Source organism: Zophobas morio, unplaced genomic scaffold, assembly GCF_036711695.1.
Source record: "Zophobas morio isolate AGI-343-1 ecotype UQ-CSIRO unplaced genomic scaffold, CSIRO_AGI_Zmor_V1 ptg000030l, whole genome shotgun sequence".
NCBI classification, from domain to species: Eukaryota; Metazoa; Arthropoda; class Insecta; order Coleoptera; family Tenebrionidae; genus Zophobas; species Zophobas morio.
This window is the reverse complement of record NW_026972135.1, coordinates 11,070,852-11,089,493: the sequence shown is the minus strand read 5'-3', so window position 1 is coordinate 11,089,493 and position 18,642 is coordinate 11,070,852. Positions and strand designations below refer to the sequence as shown.

The following is an 18,642-nucleotide window of genomic DNA, read 5'->3' as shown; positions in this document are numbered from 1 at the left end:
TTTGAAGTATTTTGAAAGAATCTCGGAGACCACTTGTGCCTGATTTTGAATGAATTTGAAAGAATTTTGGGGATTTTTTTTTGTTTTTGAAGCATGTGCTTTGAAAGAATCTGTGCATTCCTTTTGTTTTGTTTTCGAAGTAAGTACATAGTCGAAGGAATTCTAGGGATAACTTTTATTTTCTTTTTGAAGTATTTTAAAAGAATCTCGAGAACCCCTTCTGTCTGGTTTTTGAAGTAGTTTGAAAGAATTTTGGGGATCCTTTTGTTTGTTTTTGAAGTATTTTGAAAGAACCTGGAGTATATATTTTGTTTTGTTTCTGAAGTAGTTTAAAAGAATTTCGATTCTTTTAAGTAGTTTGAAAGAATTCTAGGGATAACTTTTATTTCGTTTTTAAAGTACATAGTTCAAAAGAATTTCGCGAACCTCTTTTGTCTGATTTTTGAAGTAGTTTGAAAACGTCTTGAGGATCCCTTGTGCCTGGTATTTGAAATACATAGTTTGAAAGAATCTGGAGGACATTTTTTGTTTGTTTTTGAAGTAGTTTAAAAGAATCTCGGAAACCTCTTCTGTCTGGTTTTCGATTTAGTTTGAAAAAAATCTAGGGGATCCCTTATCTTGTTTTTGAAGTAATTAATTAGAAACAATCTTAAAAACTCCATGTATTTAGTTTTTGAAGTAATTTGAAAGAATTTCGGGGGCTTCTTGTGCCTGGTTTTTGAAGTAGTTTGACAGAATCTTGAGGAAAGCTATCATTTTGTATTTGAAGTAGTTTTAAAAAAATCTCGGGAACCTCTTACGTCTGGTTTTTGAAGTAGTTAAAATCTCGGGGACCTCTTGTGCCTGGTTTTTGAAGTACATAGTTTGAAAAATTTGGGGATCACTTTCGGTTTGTTTTTGAAGTAGTTTGGAAGAATTTCGCAGATCTCTTGTCTTGTTTTTGAAGTAATTAATTAGAAAGAATCTTAAAGACACCATGTATTTAGTTTTTGAAGTAATTTGAAAGAATCACGGGGACCTTTTGTGTCGGGCTTTTGAAGTAGATACTTAGTTTGAATGAATCTTCGGGACCGCATTTATTTTGGTTTTAAAATACATAGTTTGAAATAATCTCGGGGACCACTTTGGCCTGGTTTTGAATTAGTTTGAAAGAATCTTGGAGATCATTTTTTTTTTGTTTTTAAAGTATTTTGAAAGAATCTGGAGGATCCCTTTTGATTAAGTAAGTAATTTAAAAGAATTTCGGAAACCTCTTGTCTGGTTTTTGAAGTACTTAGTTTGTAAAAATCTTGGGAACCGCTTTTATTTTGGTTTTGAAGTAGTTTGAAAGAATTGCGGGAACCACTTGTGCGTGGTTTTGACATTTGACGTAGTTTTAAATAATCTCGAAGATCCCTTGTGTTTTGTTTTTGAAGTAGTTTGAAAAAAATCCCGAGAACTCCTTTTGTTTTGGTGTTGAAGTAGTTTGAAAGGATTTCGGGGACACCTTTTGTTTTGTTTTTTAGTGCTTTGAAAGAATCTCGGCGATCTCTTGTGTCTGGTTTTTGAAGTAGTTTGAAAGAATCTTGGGGACCGCTTTTGTTTTGATTTTGAAATAATTTGAAAGAATCTCGGGCTCGGGGGGGACCCCTTATGCTTGGTTTTTAAAGTAGTTTGAAAGAATTTCGGAAACTCGTTTGACTTGTGTTTAAGGGAATTAGAAAGAATCCCAAGAACTCCATGTGTTTAATTTTTGAAGTAATTTGAAAGAATCTTGGAGTCCCGGGATCAGGGAAGGATGGGATTTGCTGAACCAGCATGGGAAAAATTTAAACCGGCGCCTAAAAGGCCAAAATTTAACTTCATTTTAAATTATAAAAAATGTGGATTCGAGCACCGATGTCTTTGGAAGATTCCTCAGTTTCAGATGGTCCCAACCTCCCCTAGAGGGTAGAGGGCTAGAATTTGCATAAACTAATTTCACATTTTTTTAAATTTCTGTTATCATCATTTTAGTTAGACTAGTCAGTATCTTATGTTAATTTTATTATTATACATTTTTAAATAAATCTCGTAAAAAGATCTTAATTTTGTTTACTGTATTCATCAATGTTACGCCACTGTTAATCTTTATACAATCGTCTAACGGTGGCGCCACTCTACCACAACAGACCGTTTCATTGGTCCATTTAAAATTAGTACTTCCCAAACAATTCCTCGAGGGCGCCACTGCCAAAAACCGAGCCTCGTGATTGGTTCAATGCCCCATAACCAACTAACCAACAACAACCAAACGTCAAAAAATTAGCGTCACTTTCGTTTGCTATACGTTTAGAAACCAAAATCTTCAATCATCCCCAAATCCACCAAATAAACCCCGTCCATTTTCACCGAAAGTGTAAAATAACCTCCCAACATGTCAATCGGCGTCCCTATTAAAGTCCTCCACGAAGCCGAAGGCCACATCGTAACCTGCGAAACCATAACCGGCGAAGTTTACCGGGGAAAACTGATCGAAGCTGAAGACAACATGAATTGCCAAATGACTCAAATCACAGTCACTTACAGAGACGGAAGGGTGGCGCAACTGGAAAATGTGTACATCAGAGGTTCGAAAATCAGGTTTCTTATCCTGCCGGACATGTTGAAGAACGCCCCCATGTTTAAAAAACAGACGAAAGCGGGGACTGCTGGCAGAGGGAAGTCTGCGATTTTACGTGCACAAGGTAGGGCGAAGCTTGTTTTGGAGTTTTGTTGCTGATGTTTGTGGTTTTTAGCTGCTAGAGGTCGGGGTCGTGGAACTAATCCGGCTGTGAGGGGCGGCAGAGGCGGCGCGTGGCAGAATCCGGCACAAGGGGCTGCGGGAGCAAGAGGGCGATAATTTAAGAAGATTGTAAATAAATTATAAGTTGTGTGAAGATTTGGTTAAGAATATGAGCAGACTGAGGTCGTGCTGGACTGCGAAATAGGTGTTAATTTTATGGAGTATGAACTAGGAGTAAGTTATAAAAATAAATTTGTACAGTTTTTCAAATAGAAGGGGAAGTGTCCCGTGGAAGGGTTAGTATTTAATTTGCTCCTTTATGAATTCTGGCTTAGTGTTGACATTTAAGGATTTATTGAGATATTCATTAGTTACATTTCAGGGAAGCTAAATGAATGAATCTAAATATTTTTTCTTCAGTGACCACCATTTTAATCAGTTTACTAGATATCAAGGTGTGGCAAATTTTCAATATAAATGAATTACAGATGGAAGCCTAATTAATGTGTTAAAAAAAAAGAATGACAACAGTAACTTGCATTTTTAGTGGGGCACTAATGACTCATACCAAGGACAAATCTGTCAAAAAAATAAAAAGCAAGGGTTTCTAGGGTCTTTGTTGTTATTCTTAGACTGATTGTATTGTTCAAGTTAGCACCAAGTAGGCCAAATCAGAGTAGTAGGATTTTTATCAGGTGCTTGGATATTTCAGATTTTAACTCCACTTTTTCCAGAATCATTTTCAGTGTGACATAATGTAGCTTAGGCACTAAGAGGTATATTTAAAGAAAAAGCAGCCAAACTTGTTTAATTAACTTTCCTAATTCCAAATCTACATCAATACTATATGATTTCTGTACAATACAGATTGAAACAACACATGCCAAAAAACAGTTAAGAATTTTCAAAATTTAAACAAATATTTGTACTTATTAACACCTGATGCTTCATATCACTTGAAACTGAATATTTCCAGTTTTTTACGTTGTTTGTTTCCGAAAATTTACTCCTTGTTCCCAATGTGGATTGTCATCAATCCAAAGAACAGAGTTTCGTAAGTAACGTTCTTAAACCCAGCTTCCTCCATCATAACTTTGAAGTTGTCCTAGAATTAAAAAAAAAGGTAAGTGATGTTATCACTATCAGTCACTTTGAGTAATTTTTTTTTGCTTCCACCGAATTCGATTATTAGCACGTTCAGATTACAAACATCCGCGGTTAAAAGAAAATGAAATTTGGTTGATTTTGTGTCCTCAAAAATTGGATTTTTTTATTCGATAAAAAAAAACTTCAACGTGAAAATTGGCCAGTTTGCTTAAAAAAATTATACAGTACTCTAAAATAGATGGAAAATCAGTAAAAAGATAGGTTACATGTATGAAAAAAAAAAAAAATGTGGGGTGAAACGTAACGCAAGATGTTGCAATTTTGATTTTTCTACCAAAAATCTGAATGAATTTTTTGAGTTTTAAACTTTTAGTTTTTTTATTTTTCAGCAAAAGAACAAATTTATCTAAACTAAAATATTGGAAAATCGGAAAATTGTATCATTGAAACAATGAAGAATACAAAAATTTCAAAATGAAAATCGAAAAACTAAAAAATCGAGACACCGAAAAATTGTAAAACCATGGAAAAAGTAAAAATAAAATTGCAAAAATGGATAATTAAAAAATTGGAAAAACGAAACAATTTTTCAATTTTAATCAAAATGAAATTTTGCAAAATCGAATAACTCTAACAACAACATTAAAAAATGCAACAATTAAAAATCGAGAAACTGAAAAAATCAACAAAAAGAAACAATTTCGCACTTTTTATATCGAAAAACTGCAAAATTTTTCAAATTCTCAATTTTTAATTCTTTATTTTCTCGATTTTTCATTTTTTAATTGCTCAACAAAAGGACAAATTTAATCAACCGAAATTTTGAAAAATTTTAAAATCAGAAAATTGTAACATTGAAACGTCTAAAAATTATAAAGTTGAAAATCAAAAAATTTAAAAATTGAAGAAGCCGAAAAAATGAGAATCAAAAATTGAAAAATGAAACTTGAAATACTGAAAAATTTTAAAATTGAAAAATCTAAAAATGAAAAAAATGAGAAATTAAACAAGTGGATAATTGAAAAAACAACTGAAAAATCGAAAAATTGTAATATAGAAACCTGAAAGCCGTGATTAATTAAAAATCGAGAAATTAAAAAAAAACGAAAAACAAAAATTTCTATAAATTAAATAATCAAAAATACAAAAATCTTTAATTTCAAAATCCAAAGATTTTAAAATGAAACGTGAAACATCGAAAAATGAAAAAATTGAGAAAATCAATTTGATAACTGAAATATCGAAAAATTGTAATACTGAAGCCTGAAAATCTTGATTAATTAAAAATCGAGAAACCGAAAAATCGACAAAACGAAGCAATTCTGCAATTTTCCGATATAAAATTTTTCAAATTCTCGATTTTTAAATTTTCATTTTCTTGATTTTTCATTTTTTAATTGTTCAACAAAGGAGAAATTTATTCAAACTGAACTTTTGAAAAACCGAAAAATTGTAACGCTGAAAACATCAAAAAACAAAACAATTAAAAATCGGAAAATTGAAAAAATCAACAAAAAGAAACAATTTTGCACTTCTTATATCTAAAAACTGCAACATTTTTCAAATTCTCAATTTTTAATTCTTTATTTTCTCGATTTTTCATTTTTTAATTGTTCAACAAAAGGACAAATTTAATCAACCGAAATTTTGAAAAATTTTAAAATCAGAAAATTGTAACATTGAAACGTCTAAAAATTATAAAATTGAAAAATAAAAAAAATTAAAAATTGAGAAGTCGAAGACTTGAAAAAATAAAGAAAAATTGAAGTAACCGATAAAATGAGAATTAAAAATTGAAAAATGAAATTTAAAATATTGAAAATTTTTAAAATTGAAAAATCTAAAATTGAAAAAAATGAGAAATTAAACAAGTGGATAATTGAAAAAACAACTGAAATATCGAAAAATCGTAATATAGAAACCTGAAAGCCGTGATTAATTAAAAATCGAGAAATTGAAAAAACGAAAAACAAAAATTTCTATAAATTAAATAATCAAAAACACAAAAATCTTAAATTTCAAAATCCAAAGATTTTAAAATGAAACGTGAAACATCGAAAAATGAAAAAATTGAGAAAATCAATTTGATAATTGAAATATCGAAAAATTGTAATACTGAAGCCTGAAAATCCTGATTAATTAAAAATCGAGAAACCGAAAAATCGACAAAACGAAGCAATTCTGCAATTTTCCGATATAAAATTTTTCAAATTCTCGATTTTTAAATTTTCATTTTCTTGATTTTTCATTTTTTAATTGTTCAACAAAGGACAAATTTATTCAAACTGAACTTTTGAAAAACCGAAAAATTGTAACACTAAAACATCAAAAAACGAAATAATTAAAAATCGGGAAATTGAAAAAATCAACAAAAAGAAACAATTTTGCACTTTTTATATCGAAAAACTGCAACATTTTTCAAATTCTCAATTTTTAATTCTTTATTTTCTCGATTTTTCATTTTTTAATTGCTCAACAAAAGGACAAATTTAATCAACCGAAATTTTGAAAAATTTTAAAATCAGAAAATTGTAACATTGAAACGTCTAAAAATTATAAAATTGAAAATAAAAAAATTTAAAAATTGAGAAGTCGAAGACTTGAAAAAATAAAGAAAAATTGAAGAAGCCGAAAAAATGAGAATCAAAAATTGAAAAATGAAACAGGAAATACTGAAAAATTTTAAAATTGAAAAATCTAAAAATGAAAAAATGAGAAATTAAACAAGTGGATAATTGAAAAAACAACTGAAAAATCGAAAAATTGTAATATATAAACCTGAAAGCCGTGATTAATTAAAAATCGAGAAATTGAAAAATTGAAAAAACGAAAAACAAAAATTTCAATAAATTATATAATCATATATAATATTGAAACCTGAAAACTCCGATTAATTAAAAATCGAGGAAATTAAAAATTGAAAAAACGAAAAACAAGAATTTCTATAAATTAAATAATCAAAAATAGAAAAATTCTTAATTTCAAAATCCAAAAATTTTAAAATGAAAAAATTAAGAAATTGTAAAAAAATACGGAAAAATTGTAACATCGAAAAGACGAAACACTGAAAAATCCAAGATTTGAAAAAATACAGACATTGAAAAATCGGGTAATTGAAAAGCCAAGAATTGTACACTTGAAAAAAAACCCTAATAATTATTTGAAAAAAATGAAACATTAAAAATCGGGAAATTTAAAAATGAAACAATTACCAAATTGTAAATTTGGAAAAAAAAATAAAAACGTAAAATCGAAAATTTGTAACATTGAAACTTAAAAAGGTGATAAATTAAAAATTGAGAAACTGAAAAACCAAAAGTTCGGAAAATTGTAACACTGCAACATCGAAAAATTGTAAAACTGAAAATTTGAAAAATCAAAAAATTAAAAACGGAAAAATCGAAAAAGAAACATTCAAAAACTGAACAATTTAAAAATTGAGAAATCGAAGGACTGCAAAAATAAAGAAACTCAAAATCGGATAATTAAGAGGTCAACAACTGGAAAAGGAAAAATAGTAACCTTACAAATGAAAAACCTCAAAATTAAAAAAAAAGAAAAATCGAACAATTGCAAAATTGAAAATCAAAAATAGAAAAAACGAAACTTGAAAAAACAACTGAAAATTTGAAAAATTGAAAAAAAGAAAATATAAAAGCGAAAAACTGAAATAGAAAAATACGGAAAACAAAATTTTCTAGAAATAGCAAAATCGACAAATTGTAAAATTAAAAAGGTGAAGAACCGAAAAATTAAAATATCTAGACACTATCAAATCGAAAAATACAAAAAATTAAATTTGAGAAATCAAAAAAATCAAAATGAACATCGAAAAAATGTAAAATTAAAAAATCGAAAACTGAAAAATTGAAAAAAGAAAACGAAACATTGAACAATAAAAACAATTGAAATACCGAAATGTTGAAAAAATAGCGAAATTAAAAAATCGGTTAACGAAAAAATCAACAATTGAAAAATCGAGAAACTGAAAAATCGACAACAAAAAATTAAAAAATACAACAACTCCAAAATAAAAATCGAAAAACTGAGAAATCCAAAAATCGAAAAGCTAAGAATCTTAAAAACTTCAAAAATCGTTGCGAATTAAAAAAAAAATGTTCAAACCACACAGATGAAAGCAATAATAATATTTGTTGTGATTGGTCGGCACGGGTGCGGAAATTAATGTATGCTGGAAAACTCAAGCACAGTCTAAATCACAATATTGATATCTATACTGTGACAAAACGATGGAACTGTGTAAACACTGACCTTGTATAAGCGATTATTACATTTCTCCTTGGATTTTTCCATTCCACTTAAACACAATGACTGACTTAAGTGCTATGAGTACAACCAGTTTTGTTTTTCTTTTTTTACTTATTGTAGTTATTATTTCAACGTTAGTTACCTTGTCAGGAAGATCCTCCAGAGTTTCTGCTAGAAAAGAAGTAAACCGTGGTTTCCTCCATGTGATGATACACTCCAACACCGGATACACTTTTCCGTAGAAAAAATCATGTAACCTGAACAAAATTTACACAAAAATTTCACCAACACATCAAATATGTATAATCTACCAAATAAAAATGGTTCCCTCCGCGCGAAAAGCTTCTAGACATAAAAATTTTCCGCCAGGTTGTAGAATTCTGTGAGCTTCTTCTAATACTTTGTCATAGTGAGTGCAGTTGCGTATGCCGAAAGCTATAGTATACGCTGTAAAACAATTATCCGGAAATGCGGAATATTCAGCATCGTCTTTCACCCACTCCATTGCCTCATAGTCTGGAACTCCTTTCGTTCGAGCTTTACCTGCTTCCAGCATTGGTTGGTTTATGTCACATACGGTCACGTGACAGTTTTTAATTTTGCGTTTTTTGGCGTAATTAAGAACGCGAAATGCGATGTCACCTAGTAACAATGCAAAATTTAATTAGAAATTTATCATCAAAAAATCTATATCTATTTGTATTAAAATTGTCGATCTATAGGATGTCCCAACAATCTAGCAATGGAAAATTACGCATCACATTTTAAACGATTTTCAAATGACATTCGATAAAATAATAATAAATGATTTACCTGTTCCTCCAGCCATATCAACCAATTTTGTGTTCTCGCCAGGATTTAATAAAGTTACAAGTCTGTTTCTCCATATTCGATGAACACCAAAGAATATTACGTCGTGAACGATATCATAAATCGGTGCAAGGAAAGCGAACAATTTATAAACTGAAACATGAAATTGTTGAGATAAAAACGACTTTTATTCGACGTACCTTTGTCAGCTCGCCGTTCCATGTCTCTACTGCATGTAATATTTTCCTTGCTTCCATCTTGCGCTGAATCTGGTTTAACACGAGCACGTCTATTCATTGTAGATCCAAGTTTCAAATTTTATAATTCACGAATAAAAGCCTTGGATTTATGCGTAGACTTCATAAAAAAACCAACATAACATGTTATAAATGCTAATTAGGATTTTAGGTACGCACAATAATTATGATCCGCGACTAAACTAAAATGTGACCAGGAGCTACGATCATCAAATATGGAGGGCCTAGGTTGTGTTTTGAAATGCAGAATGCAACGTCATGTACTCCAAAGATGGAAAAGTGGCCTTAAATTAAAGAGAAGTCTATGGAGGGAACGTCTTGTAGTAATTTTTAACAAACAACGCCTGAAAAATCTGGTTGGTCTGAATAGGTCAATTATAATTGGTTAAAACACTGTTTTTTGCTCTCATTGACGTACACAAAAGTGTAAATTTAATAAGAATGCACACGTCAGTACTTACGTTACCTTCACGTAGTAAATTATTCTTTGCACTTAGCTTAAACTTTAGTGAATAAAAATCAATTCTCGAAAATTTTGTATAAATAATCCGGTTGCAAATTTAATTTCTTTTCTTTTTCTTTTTTCGCTTACGTAAGTGACATAAAAAGAAGAATAGAATGCAAACCTGTTGCTGCACTATGCATGTAAAGACATACAATTAAATTAAGTCGATATTAATATTCATTTTATTGTTTATTTATTTCTGAGGTCAGTATGCTGCATGAAATCGATTTGTCTTATAATGTGCTGCAGATGAAGGTACTTTGTTTTAAAAAAAATTGGTCTAAAGTTATTTAGACAGAACTTCTCTCTCCCCGGAAGCACGGTTAATTAAACAAGTCAAGTTTTTAAAATAAATTATAAAATTTTGTTTCACAAATTAACTTGGTTGAAACTTGTTTCGCCAGAACTTCTATGGCATCTAAAGTACAATAAAACATATCCAGCTTTTCGAGTTGAGTTTTTATTTACACAATTTTGTGATGACGCCATCAACATTTTTACAAGGACACGTATCAATTCAAGAAACTTAAAACATGATGAAAATGGTGGTACATTTTTGCAAGGAAATATGGATTTTGCAATTATGGAGTGGAGCCTAAAAAAAGTCTACACATATAAAACCAAAAAGGGAAAATGTAAGCCCGCCCACCCGCCCTATCTCAATTGTAATGATTTTTTTTTATTCGCCGTGAACCAAGAGGGCGGAGCTTAACTGCAAAATACTTATTTCTTTAAAAGAAGTTAAAAACATATTTTTGAGTATCGTGTTGTTCGAAGAATACTATGTATATTAAGAAAACAAGGCAAATCTCAATTATGATCTTTTTTTTTATTCTTAGAAATATAATACGCGTTTAAAATGGTAATTTTTATGAGGAAGTATAGATTTTGCAATTAGTCTCCGCCCCTAGGTCTGCCAACGAATGAAAACTTCATTATGATTTAGATTTTTCTGAATATAGGTAACGAAGAATATAGCGGAATGTGATGTCCTTTTGTTTATTTTTATCAGTTTTGCGGTATTATCGCACCATTTAAAAGGGATCACACGTATTATTAATATAGCACTTATCTATGTAAAACAGTATAATTCAGTGGCGGCTCGTGACTGTCTGATGTGGTGAGGCGATGATAGAAGTTTGACAATAATAGTAATATTACTTGGTTATACTAGTTAGTAATAATAGAAGTCTTGCCTGAATACCGGTCATTCCCGGGTCAGTGGTAGGTCCCAATAATAATAATAATAATAACACCCATAACACATTGAATCAACAATGTTTTTACAAGTCAAAATTTTGTTGAAAGTAGCACTTTCTTGGAGGGATTCGGGAATAGTTGTGTTCTTTTCTAAATGTTTTAAGCCCATGAAAATTTTAATGTGTACTTTGGAACTTTCATGTAATTTTGCACTTCAGATGAAATTCTTTAAATCGTTATATCCCGGGATGTTGTGTAAATATTACGGCAGAGCCATTTGCCATTTATATGTTTCGTAGGTACCAAGTTGATTTAAAAAACTTGGAGTACTGACGATTCTGTCGCTTATCAGTGGAAGTTAAATGAATTAACGGTTTTGACTGCTCGATATTTAGCAAAATTTGCCGACGTTCTAGCTCGGTTCGCCGCGAAAACGGCGGTTCAAGAAGCAACATGACGATATCGTACTCGGGATTCATTTTTCACTTACCTGTACCCTGTATCTATGAAAGAGACAAAAACACGAAACACCAACACGTGGGTTTTTATTCACGTTCATGCTAATTACCCACGCACCCCGCAACCCTACCGTTCTGTAAAATAAATGGAAAAATGGTTTCATGAGTACGCCGAAATTGGCCGAGAAGCACCGAAGATATCGCCTCAGTTCCGAGCGAACGCATGTATAGGAGTATAGGAGCTGAGCCATGGAAATCCGTGTCTGTGATTGGGCTTCGCTGGCTCAAGTGAACCGACGTTCTGGCCGCTTCAGTTAAAGAACTAGGCGCATAAATCGTACGGTTTTCAACGAAAAATGTCAGCAGGAAGCGTAAAAAATAAAAAATCATGTAGATTTCCCATTTCAACATATTTTTGTAACTAAAAATGTATTGAAAACTCTTTATTAATTATAAATTAAGTCAATCTGTTCTTAAGATATATGCTGTGAGGCGCCGCCTCACTTGCCTCATCTGACGAGCCGCCACTGGTATAATTTGTACGTAGGAGGGAGGTTATGTCATAAATGTGCAATATTACAAAATTACATGTGTAATAGCAAAAAACGAAAATGAAAAATATGCAATAAACACATATATTTCGTTTAATTGCAGGTTAGACACCCGGAAATTGCAACATTTGAGGTTATAACCAAACTATCACTTATTACATACAACTTTTCACTTCTGCGCATTCTTGTAGGCATCCGGTCAGTGTGTCACCTATGACGTCATGTGCGCTTATTGTAAATAGAATAATAGACACATTTTGTTTATTATTTTCAACTTTTTTTGAGTCTCTGTATGTTAATAGTTGCCAAAGCTTATATACCTATTTTTTGCCGTTTTTTTCTTAATATACATGGTCATCTTTTCACAATAAGACAATTAAAACATGGTTAAAATGGTACATTTTTGCAAGGAAATACGGATTTTGCTATTATGGGGCGGAGCCTAATGGCAAAATCGATATTTCCTTATACAAATTTTCCATTTTAAACATGTTTTAAGTGTCATGTTGTAAAAAAAGTCTACACATGTTCAAAGAAAAAGCCAAAATATAAGCCCGCCCACCCGCCCGATCTCTATTGTGATGATTGATTTTATTCGTCGTGAACCAAGAGGGCGGAGCTTAACTGCAAAATACTATTTCTTTGCAAGACATTTAAAACATTTTTTTGAGTATCGTGTTTTTTCAAATTCTTAAATTCCTTGGTTTCTTGAATTTCTTGGAATTTTTTAAATGCCTGAATTTTTTGGATATATTTGTATTCTTGGGATTCTTGGAATTCTTGAAAAATTTTTATTTTCGGAGATATGTATTTGAATTCTCGAAATTCTTGGAATTTTTGGGATTGACATTCTCAAATTTCGGGAATTTTTGTTATTCTAGGAAATCTCAGATTTCTTGAACCTTTCATATCCTCTGCACCTTTTTACATCTTTTTATTTCTTCTATTTCTAGAATTTTTTGGATTTCTTAGGCTCCTTGGGCTTCTTGTGTTTCTTGTGATTCTGGGATTTCCTAAGTTTCTTGGATTTCTTTGGCACATTTTGTTTATTTTTTTCAACTTTTCTTGAATCTCTGTAGGTTAATAGTTGCTAAAGCTTATATACCTTTATTTTGCCGTTTTTTTTTTTAATATACATAGCCGTCTTTTCACATTAAGACACTTAAAACATGGTTAAAATGGTACATTTTTGGAAGGAAATATGGATTTTACAATTGTGGGGCGGCGCCTAATTGCGAAATCGATATTTCCTTATAAAAATTTTCCATTTTAAACATGTTTTCAGTGTCATGTTGTAAAAAAAGTCTACAAATATTCAAAGAAAAAGGCAAAATATAAGCCCGCCCACCCGCCCGATCTCTATTGTGATGATTTATTTTATTCGCCGTGAACCAAGAGGGCGGAGCTTAACTGCAAAATACTATTTCTTTGCAAGACATTTAAACATGTTTTGGAGTATCGTGTATTTTCAAATTCTTAAATTCCCTGGTTTCTTGAATTTCCTGGAATTTTTAAAATTCCTGAATTTTTTGGATATATTTGTACTCTTGGGATTCTTGGAATTCCTGACATTCTTGAATTTCTTGTGATTCTTGAGGTTTTTGTGATTTTAGTATTTTTGGAATTCTTGAAAAATTTTTATTTTTGTATTTATCTATTTGAATTCTCGAAATTCTTGGAATTTTTGGGATTGACATTCTTGGAATTCCTGACATTCTTGAATTTCTTGTGATTCTTGAGGTTTTTGTGATTTTAGTATTTATGGAATTCTTGAAAAATTTTTATTTTTGGATTTATGTATTTGAATTCTCGAAATTCTTGGAATTTTTGGGATTGACATTCTCAAATTTCTGGAATTTTTGTTATTCTAGGAAATCTCAGATTTCTTGAACCTTTCATATCCTCTGCACCTGTTTGCATCTTTTTATTTCTTCTATTTCTAGAATTTTTTGGATTTCTTAGGTTCCTTGGGCTTCTTGTGTTTCTTGAGATTCTGGGATTTCCTAAGTTTCTTGGATTTCTTTGGTGGCACATTTTGTTTATTTTTTTCAACTTTTCTTGAATCTCTGTAGGTTAATAGTTGCTAAAGCTTATATACCTATATTTTGCCGTTTTTTTTTTCTTAATATACATAGCCATCTTTTCACAATAAGACACTTAAAACATGGTTAAAATGGTACATTTTTGCAAGGAAATACGGATTTTGCTATTATGGGGCGGAGCCTAATTGCAAAATCGATATTTCCTTATACAAATTTTCCATTTTAAACATGTTTTAAGTGTCATGTTGTAAAAAAAGTCTACACATCTTCAAAGAAAAAGGCAAAATATAAGCCCGCCCACCCGCCCGATCTCTATTGTGATGATTTATTTTATTCGCCGTGAATCAAGAGGGCGGAGCTTAACTGCAAAACACTATTTCTTTGCAAGACATTTAAAACATGTTTTTGAGTATCGTGTTTTTTCAAATTCTTAAATTCCTTGGTTTCTTGAATTTCCTGGAATTTTTAAAATTCCTGAATTTTTTGGATATATTTGTATTCTTGGGATTCTTGGAATTCCTGACATTCTTGAATTTCTTGTGATTCTTGAGGTTTTTGGGATTCTTGCAATTCCTGGAATTTAACATAGTCGTATACATGCAGTTTGTGACCCCGAGTTGAGTTTGATGACGTCAGCTCAAAATTTTTCCAAATAAATTCTACCCAAAATTCATTCATATTTTTAGTGGTCAATTTAAGAACGAGTCACTCCATTTTCCCGAAAATGTGAAAATACAAACGTTTTTATTTATTAAGAATTATAATAATAATATTCGGAACCTTTTGTCGATTGTAGCTTACAACTTAATAGTTTTGATATTCTGTTTTGAGGGGACCAACTCATTCAAATCAAACTAATTTCTACGTGACATTCTTCCGATGTATAAACACTTTCAAGTTGTTTTCTTAGCAAGAATAACCTGAGAACGTACAGTAATGGAGTCCATCGGGCAATTTGGTACTTTCATATTTTGTCGATATTTCATAACCCCTAGACAAGGCCGTAGCGAGGGGGAGGCTAGGTGATGCTAAGCCTTCCCTAGATCTAGACAAGTTATAATTAACCAAATGTGAATTACGACATCGAAAATCAAAATAAAATGTAGTGTTTTATTCAATAAGCGGAATTCAGAGCAATAAAAAAGTCTGGACCGTCGGCATTGTGATCCGGTTTTGCAATTCGTAGAAAACATCTTTTAGTTTAGTTTACCATAAATAATTTTCAGTTCAGTCTTCAGTCGCACCTCTGTTATTACATACAGCAGACGTGATTAAATTGTTTCGTTGTTTTATTGGTCATAAATCACTATTCAAGCAATTACAATGCATCTGTCCAAACTGATATATGTATCCTTGCAAACGGTTAGCACGTTTCTATACCTTTACTCAAACATTAGATACATATTTTTATTTTAGCTTATTGTACCTCAGGGTTGAGGGAAGTTGTGTCGGAATAACCTTCGACCATTTTTTTTAATTCAATTAAGAATATAACAAACAGAATTTTGGACGAATGTCGAGACGAAATAGGATGCACTTTGAGTCGAAGTCACTTAATTACTTGAAAAGATAACAAATATAAAAATATCCTCTCAAACTGATAAAGCTGATGGTGTTAGGTACAGTAATAATGTCATATCAGCTGACTTACGGGTGCAGCTAAATATATCAAGATATGGAACATAATCTTGCATAATTTAAAAACACAAGGAGATAACGGTAATGTAATAATTTTATTGTTTCCTCACTTGTAAACATACATTAAATATCGTAGGACAGTTGTTATTTTCTTTAATATTGAACTCATATGATTTTTATTTTCAAATACCGGAATTTCTGGAATTTCTAGCTCCAGAAGGTTATTGCCTCGTCTTCGGCTCCGTCTGTCCGTCAATAAAATAAACACCCTTTTAACATGTTAGTAATGCTAAATACTGCGTCTGCTTCTGAGATCTGCTTGATTATTATGACACATTTTCAAAAAATTTAATCATAATATAATAGCAATAAATGGACTCATGGACTAAACAATTTTGATTTTGTGCTTTGTGGTGTTATAATGGTGGATGAATTTGGTGAAGTGATGCCTGTGGCTTTTATGGTTATCAGTAGGAAAGACACTTACATATATGAACTTTATTTTAGCGTCATCAAACTGTGGAAAAGTCACCAAGAACCTTTTGACTGATACCGTTTCAACCTTTTATAATACTTGGGAATGTGTTATGGCGCCGTTCAACATTAACTGCATTGCTCTCGGCAGTGATGAATGTGATATTACAATATCTTAGTACTTCCCAACCTTGACGGAGCAGAGTCAAGTTTGCCCTGCGCAATATATTTTGTATGGTAAATTTAAACGTTGCCAAAAAACCTACTAGATTTTAGTATCAATTTTCAGAATAATTATAATTTGAACTATCAGCAATATACTGGTGAAAAAAGAACTCCAGCCAACCATACAAAACAGGAAACACAAAAAGTAAATGAAGATATAGTTTTTCAAGCATTAAGAATATTTTTAAAAGATAAAAAGTCAGCGTTTGTTTCAATTTACAGAGCTAAGAAAGGATGCTTCAACACTTTTGTTGCCAAAATAAAGCCTCTTAGTAAATGTATTGTGGTGTCCCATTTTGAATTCAAATTTCGCGCTGAGAGAAAAAAACAACGCATTTGAATAATTTGAGTTTGAAAAAGATCGCTAGAAATGACTAACAGTAATTTTTTTGTCGTTCAGATGCAATTTTGTAATCACTAAAACTTAACGGTTGGCGGCCTTTTACGCGGTGGCGCGAAATTTTTAAAATGTAAAAATATTTATCACATTATTTACGCACACTGCATCAAAAGATAGTATGCAATTTATGGCTGAAAACCATACTGCCGCGCACTTGAACCATTTGGAAAAAAAAATGTTTTGCACTATGAAAAATAAATTTACGAGTACTCGGAGAAGATAATGGGAACCTTCAACCCTCTAACTAAAATCCCCTAGCGCTACAAACTGTCCAACTACCCAGCAAGCGTTACCGTGCACCTGATTGCCTATGTTTAACGATTTTTGATTTGAAATTGTTTTTCTTTCCAATTCAAATTATTCAAATGTGATTTCGCGCCGCTGTTACTTAAATTCAGCGCGAAAATTTGATTGAAATTCGGTCACCACAGTACTAATAATAAAAAACAACAAAATAAAGACTTTCAGAATGTCAACTTCGGTATACTCACAGAAATTTTGAAAAGGAACAGAGTGTAGGGACTACGCGGTGAACGCTTCAACTGGATTAAAAATTTTTCATGACACAGTCGTTGACGCCCTTCTTCGTGTCCTATAACACACTTTAAACGCTATACCAGAGAACATAGAGAAGTGTCATAGTTTAAATTAAATGACGGTTGAGTGTTTGTTTCTAACTAGGAATAAAATTAACTAGAAAAAATGTCATAATATTTTTAACGACGCGTTTTACTTTCGACAAATTGACACTAGATTTACCAGAATATTACAAGCTGCTTACTGTTTCGTTCACTTTAATTCAGGTCACACGAATTGTAATTCGTACTGTAGTTCGTCGTCTGAGAACTTGTTTGATCTACAGACCAGACCGCACTCGGCCAATGTCGACTCTAAGCGTTCGGAAACGATTTGATTTATAATTTTATAAGCCATGATCCGTGATCTGATACACTTTCTAACCGGTTTCGTGCATAATTTCTGCTGTTTCAACTTTCGAATTCTCAGTTTTTCGAAAGTTTAGTTTGGGGACTTTTCAGTTTACTCCTATTTATTATTCAATTTTTGGATTTTACAATTTTTCAATTTCTCGGTTTTCAGTTTTTCTCTTCAATTTTACGATTTTAAAATATTTCGATTTTTCAATTTTTGACTTTTATAAACTCTTTATTTGTCGATTTTTCAGGTTTTTTGGTTTTTCAATTTTTCTATTTTTTCAGGTTTCTATTTTTCAACTTCACTTTTTGATTTTTCGATTTCTCAATTTTTCGATCTTACGATTTTGCAGGTTGTTGATTTTTCAATTTTTCGATTTTTTTTAAGATTTCGATATTTCGACTTCACCTGTTTGATTTTTCGATTTCCCAATTTTTCGATTCTTTAAGTTCTCAGTTTTTGGATATTTCAGTTTTGGGATTTCTCAGTTTTTCGATATTTCAGTTTTGGGATTTTTCAATATTTCTGTTCTTCGACATTTCTACTTTTGACTTTTGGATTTTTCGGTGTGTTGACTTTTTACTTTTTCGATTTTTAAAGTTTAGATTTCTCAATTTTTTGGTATTTTAATTGTTCAATATTTAAAATTTCAGATTTTTCGATTTTCCATTTCAGCTCTTCCATATTTCAATTTTTCAAATGGTTAGATTTCTTAATCTTTCGATTTTTCGACTTCCCAGTTTTAAATTTTCTGATTTTCAGTTGTCGTTTTTTTAATTTTTCGATTTTTAAATTTTTGATATTTCAGTTTTTTGATATTTTAATTTTTCAATCTTTGGAATTTTCGATTTTTCGATTTCTCGATTTTTCATTTCAGTTCTTCGATATTTCCGTTTTTCATGTTTTCGAATTTTTTAAATGTTTTGATTTCTTAATCTATTGATTTTTCGACTTCCCGGTTTTAGATTTTTTGTTTTTCAATTGTCGTTTTTCCAGATTTTCAATTTTCGATTTTACAATTAATCGATGT

At 31.1% G+C, this 18,642-nt stretch overlaps 2 protein-coding genes across 8 annotated transcripts; one reads left to right on the top strand and one right to left on the bottom strand.

The window, feature by feature from the left end:
* Positions 1–2,227: 2,227 nt before the first annotated feature.
* LOC135138262 (small nuclear ribonucleoprotein Sm D3) lies at positions 2,228–3,037 on the top strand. Its single transcript, XM_064068200.1, has 2 exons — positions 2,228–2,705; positions 2,757–3,037. Exons 1-2 carry the CDS (start codon positions 2,396–2,398, stop codon positions 2,858–2,860), a joined length of 414 nt encoding a protein of 137 aa, XP_063924270.1. The 5' UTR covers positions 2,228–2,395; the 3' UTR covers positions 2,861–3,037.
* Positions 3,038–3,537: 500 nt separating this feature from the next.
* On the bottom strand, positions 3,538–17,323 carry LOC135138260 (2-methoxy-6-polyprenyl-1,4-benzoquinol methylase, mitochondrial-like). 7 transcript variants are annotated; one of them, XM_064068197.1, is made up of 7 exons: positions 17,171–17,323; positions 9,346–9,470; positions 9,130–9,286; positions 8,933–9,082; positions 8,431–8,761; positions 8,262–8,376; positions 3,538–3,848 (listed from the first exon to the last, which is right to left on the bottom strand). In XM_064068197.1, the coding sequence occupies exons 3-7, from the start codon at positions 9,224–9,226 to the stop codon at positions 3,747–3,749; spliced, it is 795 nt and encodes a 264-aa protein (XP_063924267.1). In that variant the 5' UTR covers positions 9,227–9,286; positions 9,346–9,470; positions 17,171–17,323; the 3' UTR covers positions 3,538–3,746. The 7 variants fall into 7 exon arrangements, with proteins under 7 accessions (XP_063924267.1, XP_063924264.1, XP_063924266.1 ...); XM_064068194.1 differs by lacking the exon at positions 17,171–17,323 and adding an exon at positions 16,068–16,205 and having other exon boundaries at positions 9,346–9,530; XM_064068196.1 differs by lacking the exon at positions 17,171–17,323 and adding an exon at positions 16,068–16,205.
* Positions 17,324–18,642: the final 1,319 nt, after the last annotated feature.